Source organism: Vanessa cardui, chromosome 4 (genome assembly GCF_905220365.1).
Source record: "Vanessa cardui chromosome 4, ilVanCard2.1, whole genome shotgun sequence".
Classification (NCBI taxonomy): domain Eukaryota; kingdom Metazoa; phylum Arthropoda; class Insecta; order Lepidoptera; family Nymphalidae; genus Vanessa; species Vanessa cardui.
The window spans coordinates 7,951,724-7,966,849 of NC_061126.1; the positions used below are offsets into that span (position 1 = coordinate 7,951,724).

The following is a 15,126-nucleotide window of genomic DNA, read 5'->3' on the forward strand; positions in this document are numbered from 1 at the left end:
TTATTGTAAAAATCGTTCATAAGCTTAACAAATATTTAATATAGATGAAGCCATGAATTTTAACATATTTTCCCGGATTATCGGCGCTGAACACCGAATAGTGATAAGAGTTTATTATTTTAATCATCTTATACCTGTTAGCTTACTGTTAACTTCTTACTATATCAGAAAACCCTTTTCTTATTTCGCGTAAATGGTCCTTACGATAGAGCAATCCGCAGTCAGTAGTCAGTAAGTCAGTATCTACCGGCGTCCCTCGCGGTATACTCGCGTTTACTCCGATCGTTGACAGCGGTTTATTACGGATTTAAAATATAAATATATTTGTTTCATTCAAAGCGATTATGACCAACTCTTATACGACGCTGAATATATTATTGAACGAGTATTATAGTATGTAATATGTATTCTTGTACCGAAGTACCAATTTGTATCAAACTTATAAAAGACGAAAATTTGGTTCAACAACTGTGGAGTCATATTATAACACTTCTATGGTAATTGTTGTAAGTTTTAAATTATATTATTGATTATAAATTAACCTTAGTATTGAAATATTGTGGACGTGAGATATAACAGTAAGCATCCAGTATCCTATAAGAATATTTTTACTACAAAAAGGTCGTATCTATATGTGTGTATTGGATAAAAACTGAGCGAAAAATAGAATAATAGGAAAACTCTCGTAGCAAAATATAAACTTGTAAAAATATTTTATTGAATACTAAAACAAAGTCACACAAGCTTATTGAGCAAACAAATAAATTTGATAGAGATTTGTAATCAGGTAGGTACACGTCTTGATTCTCTACAAAAATAGTATGATTTGTAAGAACAAATATGATCGAAACATATACCCAAGTCCAAAGCAGATGCTACATATGTTTGCTATTGATGCTTGTGTTTAAAATCAGACTTCACTTCCAGACAACTGGTTTGTTTTTACGGAATAATTGAAACATTATCAATGAAAAGAAAATTGTTATTTTTAGTTATATTAGAACAAGAAATGTTTTCAGCCGTGACTAGTGAGTCATCTACACATTAATCTTTAATCTGTAGAATACGCAATATTTTACGCGATATTCTGTACAATATATTTTATTAATATTATTAATGATGTTCCTTTTAGTGATTTACAGAATAAGACCGTATTTTATATTATTTACTTTTAAACGGATAAGTGGTTTGGCAAAAGGCTCTCTGTTTTTTCTTATTACATCTTTGAAATTTTGATATCAAACTATGTATAACAATGGAAATTTAATTTTTTTTTATGCTATAGGTCGGCGGACAAGCATATGGGCCACCTGATGGTAAGTGGTTGCCATCAAATATAGACAATGACGCTTTAAGAAATATTAACTATTCCTTACATCGTCAATGTCCCACCAACCTTGGGAATTAAGATGTTATGTCCCTTGTGGCTGTAGTTACACTGGCTCACTCACCCTTCAAACCGGAACACAACAATACTGGGTACTGTTGTTTGGCGGTAGAATAACTGATGAGTGGGTGGTACCTACCCAGACGGGCTTGCACAAAGCCCTACCACCAAGTAGTTTACGACCTATTTTTGGTTTATTATACCAATCTTGAATATAAATACAAGGAAAGTAGTAATTAGTATTTTTTTTAGTTATAAAATTTTATTTTAATGTAGCTACCTAAACGAAAACCTATAGTTGTATAATTTTAAATAATATATATAAACATGTTTTAGATGTAATAATGTGATGATGACGACAACAACACCATCTCCAAAGTCATCTTTGGCTAAGCTCGTAGTTTATCCTAAGCCTAAACCCTTTAAGGTTATGGTGCTTGGCCAGTCGGGAGTTGGGAAATCAGGTAAAATACGCTTTTTATATTGTTATTACTACTCAAACTCAAATTGCTTTATTCAATAAAGAAGTATTACACTTTCTTATTGATAGTCAATACCCTGACCTGAGAAGAACCGGCGAAAGAAACTCAGCGGTTTTTTTTGTCTCATGTATTATATAAACAATTTAAATGAAACGAAATAGCCAGGAGGCGATCGTTTCATTCCCAAGGCGTGGTATCAATCATAAACATGAATTGTATAATAACCTTTTGCACAAAAGCGTTCCTCAATATTTTTGTTAAATTTGGCAACAGAGGCATTTTGAACGCTTTGGGATCCTGTTGTAAAACCGTATGCATTGCCCCACAAAAGAGTTACTGACTCTATGCAGTCGAGTAACAGGAGTAACAAGTTTGTGTTTGTTCCTTGTACCAATGCTATGAGTATCACATTTTCTCATAAAATCAGTAATATTTTTTCGTACATACATAACATTACAAAATACATATTGAGAAGCAACAGCTAATATCTTCATTTCTTTAAATTTATACCTTAACCTAATCCATATTAATTAATGTAATCCATATTAATAAATTCTAGCAACATAAATTACTAAACTCTCTTTCGTCAGCGTGCGATAGAGCATAACTTTTTAATTAAATGACGACTATGTAATATTATGAGAAAATGATAATCTAATTGCAATATATGAAATGTACGTTTGGTCCATAATGAACTCAATTTATCCATCAATAAGTAGTGCTTAATACGTTTCATGACAATGGAATTATCCCAATTAAATGTATAATTTAATATTAACTTTGACCTTATATCTGTATTTAACGAGATTATAAGTTAGGTTCCCGGAACTGGGAAATCCGGGCTATCTATATCATACCATTAAATGTGTTTAGTAGTTGATATTATGTATATTTATTTTTTTAGCGCTTGTAGTAAGATTCATCACAAGACGTTTTATCGGCGAGTATGATCCAGATTTAGAAAAAACTTATACCTACCAAACAGTAATAGATAATGAAACTGTATATTTTGAAATATTAGATTCGGCAGGAGATCCTCACGTGAGTAATATTACTTTTTTCATCACAGTAAAATCTTAAATTAAATCATGATAATAATTAACGACAGTGACAAATTTAAGTAATTACTATATAAACAAAAAAGACACAATATCTTTTTTATTTTTAATTTCTGTAGTTTATACATTACAGGAAAGCGAATATGTAAATTTAGAAAGTAATATTAGATGGGCGGAAGCATTTATACTAATGTATTCTGTAACGGACAAGTGTTCGTTTGACGAGTGCCATCGCTTGAAATTTCTAATCAATTATAACAAAAGACGACGTAGGCTGGCCTCCTCTATTAAGGTCAGTATACCAAATTATAAGTTACTTACGCAACGTTTATTTATTAAATTCAGAAAAAAAAATTCTCTCATTACATAGAGTGGAACTGGTAACTATACCTAATTTAAAATAAGAAAACACCAACCTATTTAAAGTATAGTTCAGGCTTCAATACGGGTAAAAATAATAAATAGGCCAATTTATCGAACAAAAAACAAATGATGTGACGTTTAAAGTAAGTTTATTCAGGAAAAAAAATCGACTCTGCTTCAACGGATTAATAAATTTAAGGAGCTTTTATTATTGCTTAAGTTTTGTAAATGCAATCAATAATACTCAACATAATTTAATTACTGTATTTGTTGTAAAGGGTTTATTAAATTCTACAAGACCAATAGCAAAATACCTTAAATTTAAGATACTCTTTAATATCAATTAACATTTCAAAATTTACGTTTGAGTGACACGATTTAATACGAAAATTTATCGTTATGTAATTTTCGTGTTGAAAACATTTTCAGATACTTATGTTTTGATTCTTATTTGTTTCTTAACCATTCATCCTAATACGATGAAAAGTATTTTATTTGTACGTCTGCGAATATTATTGGCAAAAAAAAATACATTTTTGTTTATACGCTTTTTTTTACTCGTGGAAAGTCACCGGTAGCACACTTAACGTTTTTAGATATTTTATTTGATATTTTTGCCTACATTCACATCACTATTGCTCATATGAAGGTGTTTTTTAAAATTAGGTTAAATATAAAATAATGAAGAAGCCATATGAAAAACGTTCGCTTAGAAGTTAATTAGACTGAGACGCGAGTTCTTAATGACCTTCCCTGCTTACAAAGCTCCGAGATTGAAAAACTAAGAAAATAAATTACGAATCGATAATTTTGATGTAAAGAAAAAAATATTTTCTGTTAATAGTTTTCAATTTAAAGTTGATTTATGACGCCTATAATTGTTATTGGGGTATTAAAATCCTAATTTACCGTGACAGCATTAACATACCTCCTCCAGTTGCCTGTGTCTGTGTAGTCTGAGTGTCTGCTGTATACTTCATCGCTATCATACTCTCATGAATACCAACCCACTAATAAGTTTAGTAGAATAGGCTCTAAGCCCGCTTTTGTCCATTGTCCAATAAGACATTACCAAGCTATTTATATAATACTGTTGTATTACACGATTTCGTTTTCACTAATTATAATAAACCATTTTAATATATTTGCTTTCAATGTTACACTGTATTCTCTTTACAGGACAGTATATTAGAAACTCCAGTAGTATTAGTAGGAAACAAAGTGGACCAAGTCGGCGATCGAATGGTGAGTACAGACGAAGGACAACGAAGAAGCAAGGAAATAGGCTGCGTGTGCTTTCACGAAATATCCGTCAGGGAAAGTATCGACCAAGTAAGAATAACTGGCCTTTAAATTTTTATATAGTTAGTTTATAAACGCGACAACACTTTCGGTATTTTATATTTCTTCATAAGTACGAGATTTAATGGTATTTAAAAAGTCTTTTTAAAATGCAAGTATTCATATCATGACCAGCTATTGGGCAATAATTGTTTGGTTGATGCTAGATTATATTGTCCCTAACAAGAAAAAAGCGAACTTTTCTTCGCGAACAACTTGTTTAAAAGTCAGTCTCAAGAAACATTTCACACATACTAAAAGGTGAAGCTCAATAAAAGTTTATTTAAAGTTACCTAATTCACTCTCCGAACCGTAAACTATCTGGATGAAAAAGCCACGATTATTCCTTTCGATCCTTGCTCCAACAATGTAACGAACACACTTTTGGGTTTGTAATCTTTAGGGATTGTAAGTCCCTATTTGTATGTTTGTTGAATTTTAATTGACATAATTTTTTTTTTTAATTATTAATCAGGAATCATACCAAATAGGTATGGCCATATAGCATAATGGTAAGTTGTCACTGTCTAATATGAATTGGCACTGTAAAACATTTTACCATTTTAAGTATTCCATCGTTGCCGTAAATTTTCCTTCCACCATAAAATTGTCACCAATCGTACAAAATAAAAGTATTTTGATCTTTTAATCATATTGGTTTTTGTACTTTCGAAACAGAACATGGCAATACAAATAATTAATTGCTGTTTGGTCTTAAGATACTGATGAGTAGATGCTACTAATCCAGCCGAGCTTACATAAGGCCCTCAGTAAGACAAGCTTTATATGTATTATGGTGTAACGTTGTTCCAAAAAATAATCTCTTTCGACCAGTTATGACATTATAACCACCTGATTAATTAATAGATGCGTCACATAGGTAGTTGATAATCAAATAATATTATATTATCAGCAAAATTACTTTTAAGTATTTGATGGTAAATAGTTACCCAAAAATAGTTAAATGTTTATGGAGAAAAAGTCATATTAGATTTTAATGTCATTAAACCACTTTATGTTTGACATAATTAAATCTTATTTAAAATATCGATAACAATAAACAAATTATGGAACCTTAATCAACCAATCAGGTATTTGAATCGGTTGTTTGTGAAAGCAGATTGATTTTCAAGCTTATGATCATGTGAATGGAACGTGCCTCACATTGAAACCTGTATATTTTTACAAAGCAATTGTGGTTGGATTAACACATCATATTTAACGTAGCGTAGATGTTTCACTGTGTTATCTTTAAGTTGAAACAATAAATACGAAATATTAATGCAAATTTTATCAAAGGGAGATTCCACATTTGTAGAGGCAAGAGTTGAAGGTCATTTTTATCTAAATATAACTACAGCAAATGAAAAGGTATTGTAACTGTTCAATATCAAATTATTTTGATAGTAAATATAACTCCTGAGTGCAAGGCTTTTTAAAAAGTAAAGTATATATGGAAGTACGTATATTAGAAGGTAAATATTATATTTTAGGAAAGGAAAGCCTTGAAAGTTTTTATATTCACAATTTCTAGACGTCGGATGTTGAAGTCGTAACTTTGAAATCATTTAATATAGTACTTATGATGACCTACTTTGTGACAGGTTTATCCGTAGGCACGAAATATCTTGTATATTCCTGTCAATAAGATACCTTATCAAATATTACATCGAAAATAATAGAACAATTGGTAAAGTTAATCGATGTGTTGATTTTGTAATGTATATAAAAAAAACTTTACCATATTAGTCAGAAGGTGTAGCGTCTCATGGATCATGTGATCATCCATAAGCCTTGGTGGTAACTGGTCACCACCATCCATAGACATTGATGGTGTAAGAAATATTAATCATACATATTTCCCCAATACGAAATCAACCTGGCGCTGGGTTACATAGCTAGGCGTGCTTGTAACAGATTTATAATATTTTGATTTTTTAAAAATATCTAATATATTTTAATAAGTCAGAAGCTACTGTGATGATTAAGTCAGAACTTGTTTACCTATGTTTAATACATGTACACTGTGTATAAAAACTCTACCTTTCAATTAAAAATTCTCACGCACATGTTCTTGTTTCAACTTAAAAATATTAAACAATAAAGATATAAATTCTGTTTTATTTTTTCTTCTGTTAAATAAAATATTAGAATGGAATTATTACTTAAAACACCATAAAAAAGTTGTTTTCAAGTTACCTACCTACTGTATCATTGTTCACAAAATCATAATATTCACAGACGACTCTAGATATTTAATATTAATTCGGACTTTGTATGCAAATTATTCAGGTTAAATGTAAAATTTAAAATTAATTAATGACGTACACTTAAATCTAAATACGTCTTTGGTTCCGATTCTTTTTCTTAAATGAGTAAAGTAATTTTGGTAAGACCGAATTGAGCTGAGATCCCAGTGGTTAGAACGCGTCCATCTTAACCGATGATTGCGGGTTCAATGCCAGGCAAGTACCGCTGATTCATGTGCTTAATTTGCCTTTATAATTCTGCCACATGTGTATTCCACCAACCCGCATTGGAACAGCGTGGTGGGATATGTTCCAATCCTTCTCCTCAAAGGGAGAGGAGGTTTTTAGCCCAGCAGTGGGAATTTTTCGATAAATCAATGTATCGGCCAAACAGTGGCCAATTGATAATTATGGAATTACAGAAAGTTTTTATAATTGGTAATTTCCAAAATATCGATGGAAGCTACTTAATATAGATAATTGTTTTTCTTACTGCACTTACCCTCAATCACGTCAGAGACTTTATTAGGTATACATAATTCGAACACATGTAACATTTCACAACTCTATACTGACACATAAACTTAGCCAAATATGTCCACTGTCTACATAAAGGTTTATCGAAAATGGAATAGGAAATTCTCAACGGAAAATAGCTATTAACTTAGGAGATGTGATGGCCCAGTGGTTGGAAGAACTGAATCTCCGATTATTTTAAGTTTAAACTCAGGCGTGAAAAGAATAATTCATCTCGTGTTCGGTGGTGTAAAAAAACATTATGAGAAAATCTGCATGTCAAATCTGCGGATGAAGAATATGCCTTGTGTATTATCTAAGAAATATCAAAATTTGAGGCGTGACAAAGCCAAAATATCTAGAGAACAAACCCGAAATTATAACTAACAAAGTTACACTTATAAAGTTACGTTATGGAATGGAGAACACACGTGTGTAGATGTTTAATAACATCTCTACAAAACGCACACATTTATATAATATACTTAGAAAAAGTCCGTTAGGACTATATTCTTAGTTTATGGATAAATCTGTAAAACCTATACAGTGGTTGAGAAAGATATTCACCTGTTATCTGTATTATATAAGAGTTGTAAAAAGGGCCGTATAATTTTCAGGTATGGAGTGTTTTCCGTGACGCTCGTCGCTTCTGGCGAGTGGGCAGCAAATGGTCGCGCGGGCGCGTTGACGCTGACGTGCATCCCGCCGCCCTGGGACGACCGCTCTCACGCGCGATCTCTGACACCGCGTCCGAAACCATTACTAGTGTCAATCCCACGTTTTGTAAGTTATCCTCGCATCGTTACACTCAAACAAAGGAAAAGTAGTTTTAATCATTAAATTATAATTAGCAATCAAATAGTCATATTAGGTTATCATATGTCTGCATTGTACAAATATATACGATAATGTTTTGTTGACCTTGAATTTAGTTAGAAAATAAGAGACGAGGAAATTTTCTTATTTCTTTATTACAAACAGCGGAAATAACTAGAAGAATCTCAAAATCTCAAAAAACAAAGACATTTCAAATAAATCTATGCGAAACGTTTATAATATGACATGAATGAAAATTTAATTTATTGCGTGCGAAGAGATGAAGGGCCTGTGCTATTTGAGCCTCATGTAAAACGCAATAAACACACGAGGTGTCGTTCGTTTCTAATATCACGTCACGTACACCCACGTAAACCCTATTTCGTATTCAAACATATAAATATAAAAGTATAGTAAGTGCCTTCGTAATAAAAAAAATCGGAGAGAATGCCGATCCGTTTTTATTAAAATCCGTTTTTATTGGAAATATCCTCTTGGTTAAGATTTATTAAACATTTTCGAGATAATATAGTATATTTTTAGCCCGTCTGGGTAGGTACCACCCACTCATCAGTTATTCTACCGCCAAATAACAGTACTCAGTATTGTTGTGTTCCGGTTTGAAGGGTGAGTGAGCCAGTGGAAATACAGGCACAAGGGACATAACATCTGAGTTCCCAAGGTTGGTGGCACATTGACGATGTAAGGAATAGTTAATATTTCTTACAGCTTCATTATCTATGGGTGATGGTGATGGTGACCACTTACCATCAGGTGGCACCTACCATATAAAAAAAATATTACTCTACTGCACATATTCGTTCGACATTAACCTACGGTGTTATATAAATAGTATTATTTTCTAGTAAATATTTTTTTACTTGAAATTTTACATTTATACATTCGTTTTTTCAATTTTAACTTTTCATTATTGTTATTAATTTAGCATATCTTTGAATGTTAAAAAATTTGGATTACGACAGAAAACTCAATAACGACACATTACAGAATAAACAACCTATAATTTAAAAATTTGAGCAGGAATGTTAACATTTATTTAAAACGATAATTAAAAAATAACTCTCATATAAGAGATACAACTGTCAGTCTTCAGCATTCCCCGAAGAGCTTTGGTGTATGGCTCAATTTGGTACTTACCAAACACACTAATACATGTATACAGTATATTAACACCATGATATCAATTTATTATACAAGAATATTTTATCTCTATAATTTGTAATCTTAAAGTTGCTTACGAAATATAAACTGTTTTAATAATTGTGAATAATATGAAATTATTAACACAACTCAACTTGTAAAATATAAGAACAACATTTTTTTAAATCTATTTTAATTTATAAATCAAAAACTTTTTTTATTACAGAACACAGACATTGTAGATTACTTTTGGCGATTGGATATGTAGATAGTCTATTTATCCTGTCCTTATTATTATTTATTACGTAACGACTACGAATATCCCGCCTCCATTTATATTCTAATGTTTTGATGGCAGTGGTTTAATGTCCTCTAGTATATTCTGGTTAATACTTACTTTTGTTTTTTCAGGTCGTCGATTTACAGATATGGAATTAGAAGAATCAGCTGGCATTGTAAGAAGTGATTCCACATCGTCCTCGGGTCATTCAGAGAGTACGGATGAGTTCCGTGCTCGCGCGAGTACGGATTCTCGTCTTCCGCCCAGACCGGAAAGACCAAGGCATCCAGCCTCGGTCCGACCTGTTCCTGTGCCTGTCAGAAGAATGAGTGTATCGATGAGAGGGAACAACACCAGTACATATTAAATTTTCTAATAGTTGTTGTTCAAAAGGAACTGAAAAATTAATGTTACCAACATTATTGATTCATGTTTTTCATGAAATTTACTGTTAGTTAAAATATAATGTTAAAAAATATTTAATTCATTAATCAGCCTGGGAAAAACATTGATAATATGATAAGTTGTTTTGAATTGTCAGTGGATAAATATTTGGTATTCGGATGAGAACGCTTGCGTTTCAAATAAGGGATATAATTGTATTGTATAAAATGGCGATTATAATAATTGACCAAAGAAAACTATTTTATTTACTTTGACACAGTATGTTCCTTAGCTTTATGGCATTACCGATCATTAAAAATATTTTATCTTCGTTTGTACATTATAAGAACAGTGGTTACAGCAGGCAGGCTCCAGAGTCGGGCGGCACAAGCATCGAATACCTATATTATTTCATTTACGGCTTTTTCATGAAATGCTAAAAGTATGTATATACATATCTACGTAGCAATTTCCTTAAAACCCTTTCCTTTTATATAAATTGTACATCATGATTCCTTGATCATCCTTCATAATCATCGTTGATTGGATAAAATTATTAAAAGAATAATACAATATTGATCGATCATACACTACGAGTTCACTTATATTTAGGTCTAAGCGATGGTGTAAAACTTATTTAAAAATAGAATAACCAGAGTGGATATTAAGGCGACTAGACTTAAAAAGGGCGAACGGATTAATTAATTAGTCGGTAATAATTTGACATTAGATCAAATATCATCTAAAAATTGAAGTGTTGGGTACATAAGGTATCAATTTAAGGTGGATATTTATGACGAGATCGCTATAATTGGGGAACATACTGTGAAGGTGAGTCTGAATAGAATACGACATGGGTATTATTAAGAGGAATTAATGTAGAGGTAGATATAAGTTTATGGGATACTAAAAATGTGTATCGAGCGAAAAAGTAAAGTTTTTTACAGTAGCATTAAGATATGGTACGTATAAGTTAATGCAAAACTAAAGTATGCTTACAAATATACATAAATACGTCAATTAATATTAACGATCTGCAATTCGTTTGATATGGAAGTTAACGTAATTCTAAAAGGTATATTTTATTATTTGGATATTTACGTATTGCTATTTCTGTAAAGCTAGAGAGAGCTTTTGCGCCCACACTTCTACAATATGATATCTAACGAGAAATCAAATCGGACATATATGAATATTCAAATATAAATATTTATAACTGTCTTATTAACTCTATTATAAATAAATAAGCCAAAGTAAAAAAAAATAATAAAAAGTTTTGTAGTGTATTCATTGTCTGCAATATATTACAAACTTGAACGTTCAGAATACATACATTTTGGTTATTTTTCAGTCCCTCAGAAAACAAGATTTAAAAAAGTTATGAAGTTTATTGCTTAATTTATAAGTATTAACAAAACAACCTTCAATTGTTTCAAAAGCAGAAAAATCATAGAAATATAATATTATTATCTATTAATTGAAAATCGAATTTCCTTTTCTCTTCCATCAACTCCATGATTCATCATTGCCAGGATCGCCAAGTTAACAATAAAAAATTAAAAAGACCAGTATTACAGGTTTTCTAAAACCTAATCCCATAGGCTTTCATGTGTTTTTCTTTTCAATTATTCTTATATACTTTTGTAAGAGTACTCGTTCAAAACCGTTATTTTATTGTAGGTAAAATATTTTCGTACACGTCTAACTACGTCTAGATTTGCAGCGTTTAAGATTTTCTAAATCGTACCTATTACTTTTCCTGATAATATAACAAGCATATGCACTCCTGTACAATGTATTTCATTGACTAGATTACTACACCGGAAAATTAGCAAATTAGAATTAGCAAACCAGAATCAGTCAGCGCTAATAAATCTTACTCGTTGCCTATCCTATTACCAATTTTAAACGTAATGTCTTTTAAAATTTTCTATTTGGTATCGATATTATTTTGGAATATTATTATGAGGATACTGGCTAAGTTGCATTTCAATAAATCTCATATTCATACATAGATAATGAGAATACAAAGATAAAAAGGGAGTACTATTAGAGGGCTATTTGATAATTATTATTTATATTTTTTAAATATGAACTCAGAGCACGAAAGAAAACTAGACTCAGTACTTTCATAGATTTTTGTTCCTTAATGTATTATAATATAGGTAACATGGAACCTAGTTTTAAGCATATTCGCTTAGATTAAATCAAATAGATGTAACAAACTACTTTAGTCTAATATCTTGAAGATTTCTATAAGCTCGTTCGTGTATTGTTAAGACATTAAGAGATAACATATTTTGCGCCTGCGCTATTCGATGGGGTGTCACTTATTACATCCCATCGAACCGCGCTTACCCCTTGGGATCGTGTAGGGGGGCAGAAATCTGTCCCCCAAAATCGTACTTTGACGTCCCATTGACAAACCTTCTAAAAATTGTCAATTTACGAAAATTGTATAAATGGATAAAGATTTATTAATTAATTTAAAATTAAAAATAAAAAATAAAACCTAAAATTTCCGTATTCAGAATCATTTCGTCTATCTGTAAGGGCTGCAAATTTCGGTCGAAACTAAGCACATTATCCATAAATAATGCCAGCTGTCTCACGTATAATCGACTACTTTTCGAGTCAAATTAAATAGTCAATTTTTTATATCAGCTCCGCAATACTAATTAATTTTTCATACGTTTTTGGGAAATAAAATCCAATTTAGTGAATACTAGCGACTTGCCCCGGCACGGGTGCAATGCTAATAATAAATAAACTACAGGATGTCTTACAACGTTCACAGTTTTTCAGTCATTAGACAATACAAACCGCTGCGTCTAGCAACATCACTTTAGAAACTAAAATTATCTGTGTTTCTCTTCTTCTTTTTTGAATCAATCTATCTATAAAAAAAAACCGATTCAAAATTCGTTGTGTAATTTTGAAGATCAAAGCATACAATAAGGACAGACAGCGTTAAGCGCCTCTGTTATATACTATGAAGTGATGACAAAAAAGTTGGCATGGCATGGCAAGCGACTCCTATATTGTATTAATTAATTTAACCATTGCATTTCATATACGTAACATAAAACTGTATTAATAAACTACAGACGGATCACTTATAACTCTCAATGGTAAATAATACAAACCGCAAAATAGAGCTACCATGCAGGATTGAATGCATATCAATACAAATACTTCCAGTTTGGGTTGAATGGCGCTAACAGGCAAACTTAGCGCAAAGCGAGACCAACGTAAAATGGTATCCTTTTAGTTTCAGACAGCATAAAAAAATATCATAACTTTTTCTTTTTTGCCTTTTCAAATCTCTTTGTTACAATAATAATAATAATTTACATGACGGAGGGAGTGAGGGATAAGGGATCACCTTTAATCTTTAGCTGGGACAGGTGTTTAGTATTATTTGTTTATTTTAATTATATATCTATAGTATAGCATACTTAGTAGGTATAGAAGTTTTATTACCTTTTTACTATACAAATAATAATTATAATATTACGTAATTACTCGATCATTAGGGTGAGTATATAAATAGTTGTATCTATTAGTCTTAGTTAACAACTATAAAGAGGTAGGCAACAAGCGTCTCGACAATCCGAATGGAAAATTTATGATTTCCTAAGGTCAAAAGACCACACCACGTGTATAGATTAAATTTATTACAATTAGTTGTGTTTATTTGTTTATATTTTAAAATGAAAGCACCCTCTTCCTGACCCAAGCTAAGCAGTAAGCCTGATATAATAAGGAAATAAAATAAACGCAAGCAATTTGCAATTGTGCAATTGTAGTTTTTAAACGATATCACATTATATATTTTCTCATGACATTACGACAGGGTATTAATATAGTCGAATTATTAACATTTGCCTAGTAAGAATAACTTGAATAATTTATAATTGCCTGGGTTTATTTTTTATTTAATTCAATAGTGACATTAAGTACTTAAAACTACCTATAGGTTTATTTTGATTTTTATAATAATTATTTTGTTTTACGCAATTACTAATTAAAGCGACAATCGGTCGAATTAAAAAAACGAAGTATCAACGAAATATTTATGTTTTGACTTTTATTACTTACCTATCGAAATAAATGTACTTTATACGCCCTTTGAAATTTATTCTTAATAAATTAAACCGAAGGCTGTCTTTTCAAACAGATTTTATATAGTCACAGATAAAAACGCTCTCGATCAAACTAAATTCAAATTAGTTTATCCGTTTAAATGCTACGGTGCTAGAGACATTTTGAGCTGAGATGGCCCAGTGGTTAGAACGCGTGCATCTTAACCGATGATTGCGTGTTCAAACCTAGGCAAGCACCACTATATGTATGTGCTTAATCTGTGTTTATAATTCATCTCTTGCTCGGCGGTGAAGGCAAACATCGTAAGGAAAACTGCATGTGTCAAATTTAATCGAAATTCTTCCCACAGTTGGTGTAATACACAGTTGGTGTATTACACCAACTCGCATTGAAACAGCTTGGTGGAATATGTTCCAAACCCTCTCCTTAATGGAAGAGGAGGCCTTATCCCAGCGGTGGGAAATGTACAGGCTGTTACTTTACTTTCACTTTACTAGAGACATTTAGACAAGCAAAGGGATAATGTTATAGCACCACTCTTTTTCGTTCGGGTTATAACATAAAACAATGCCATTAACCTATACACAATATTTAAATAACGAAAAATTTGGTGTCTTATATATTGGTTAACTTATTTCTATATTTTATTTGTAATATCTCGTATACATTAGTAAGTATCAACCGTGTACACTATTAGGTGTACAAAAATATTCTTTTAAAAAAAAACCTTCTTTTGTAGTTTTTTTAGCATTGTAAGCTAATAATAACTAATAATCTAATTGAAACAGCTTGTTAAGTAGTCTTAGTATTCAAATAAACCTTTCCAATACTAAGACTAGACAAGTTTGAAGATATCGTGTATAGCGAATGGTAAATAATATAATTAGCGAAGAAAAGACAAATGTAAGTATAAAATACTGAACACACAATACAACTGACGACAAAAACAAATGAAGTAAAAAAAACAAGACGATTTTTCAAA

General features: G+C 31.2%; 1 protein-coding gene across 3 annotated transcripts; it reads left to right on the forward strand.

The window, feature by feature from the left end:
- The first annotated feature begins 252 nt into the window (after positions 1-252).
- LOC124544515 (ras-related and estrogen-regulated growth inhibitor) lies at positions 253-10,279 on the forward strand. Of its 3 annotated transcripts, none has more exons than XM_047123112.1 (7): positions 253-506; positions 1,724-1,851; positions 2,774-2,910; positions 3,061-3,219; positions 4,470-4,622; positions 8,014-8,179; positions 9,785-10,279. In XM_047123112.1, exons 2-7 carry the CDS (start codon positions 1,737-1,739, stop codon positions 10,018-10,020), a joined length of 966 nt encoding a protein of 321 aa, XP_046979068.1. In that variant the 5' UTR covers positions 253-506; positions 1,724-1,736; the 3' UTR covers positions 10,021-10,279. The 3 variants fall into 3 exon arrangements, with proteins under 3 accessions (XP_046979068.1, XP_046979069.1, XP_046979070.1); XM_047123113.1 differs by having other exon boundaries at positions 253-497; XM_047123114.1 differs by lacking the exon at positions 253-506 and adding an exon at positions 1,298-1,316.
- Positions 10,280-15,126: the final 4,847 nt, after the last annotated feature.

Excerpts from the sequence above, each read along its gene's own strand:
- LOC124544515 (XM_047123112.1), top strand. The coding sequence starts at position 1,737 with ATGATGACGACAACAACACCATCTCCAAAGTCATCTTTGGCTAAGCTC. Across the intron at positions 4,623-8,013 it reads TCAGGGAAAGTATCGACCAA|GTATGGAGTGTTTTCCGTGA; the intron begins GTAAGAATAACT and ends TATAATTTTCAG. Across the intron at positions 8,180-9,784 it reads TAGTGTCAATCCCACGTTTT|GTCGTCGATTTACAGATATG; the intron begins GTAAGTTATCCT and ends TTGTTTTTTCAG.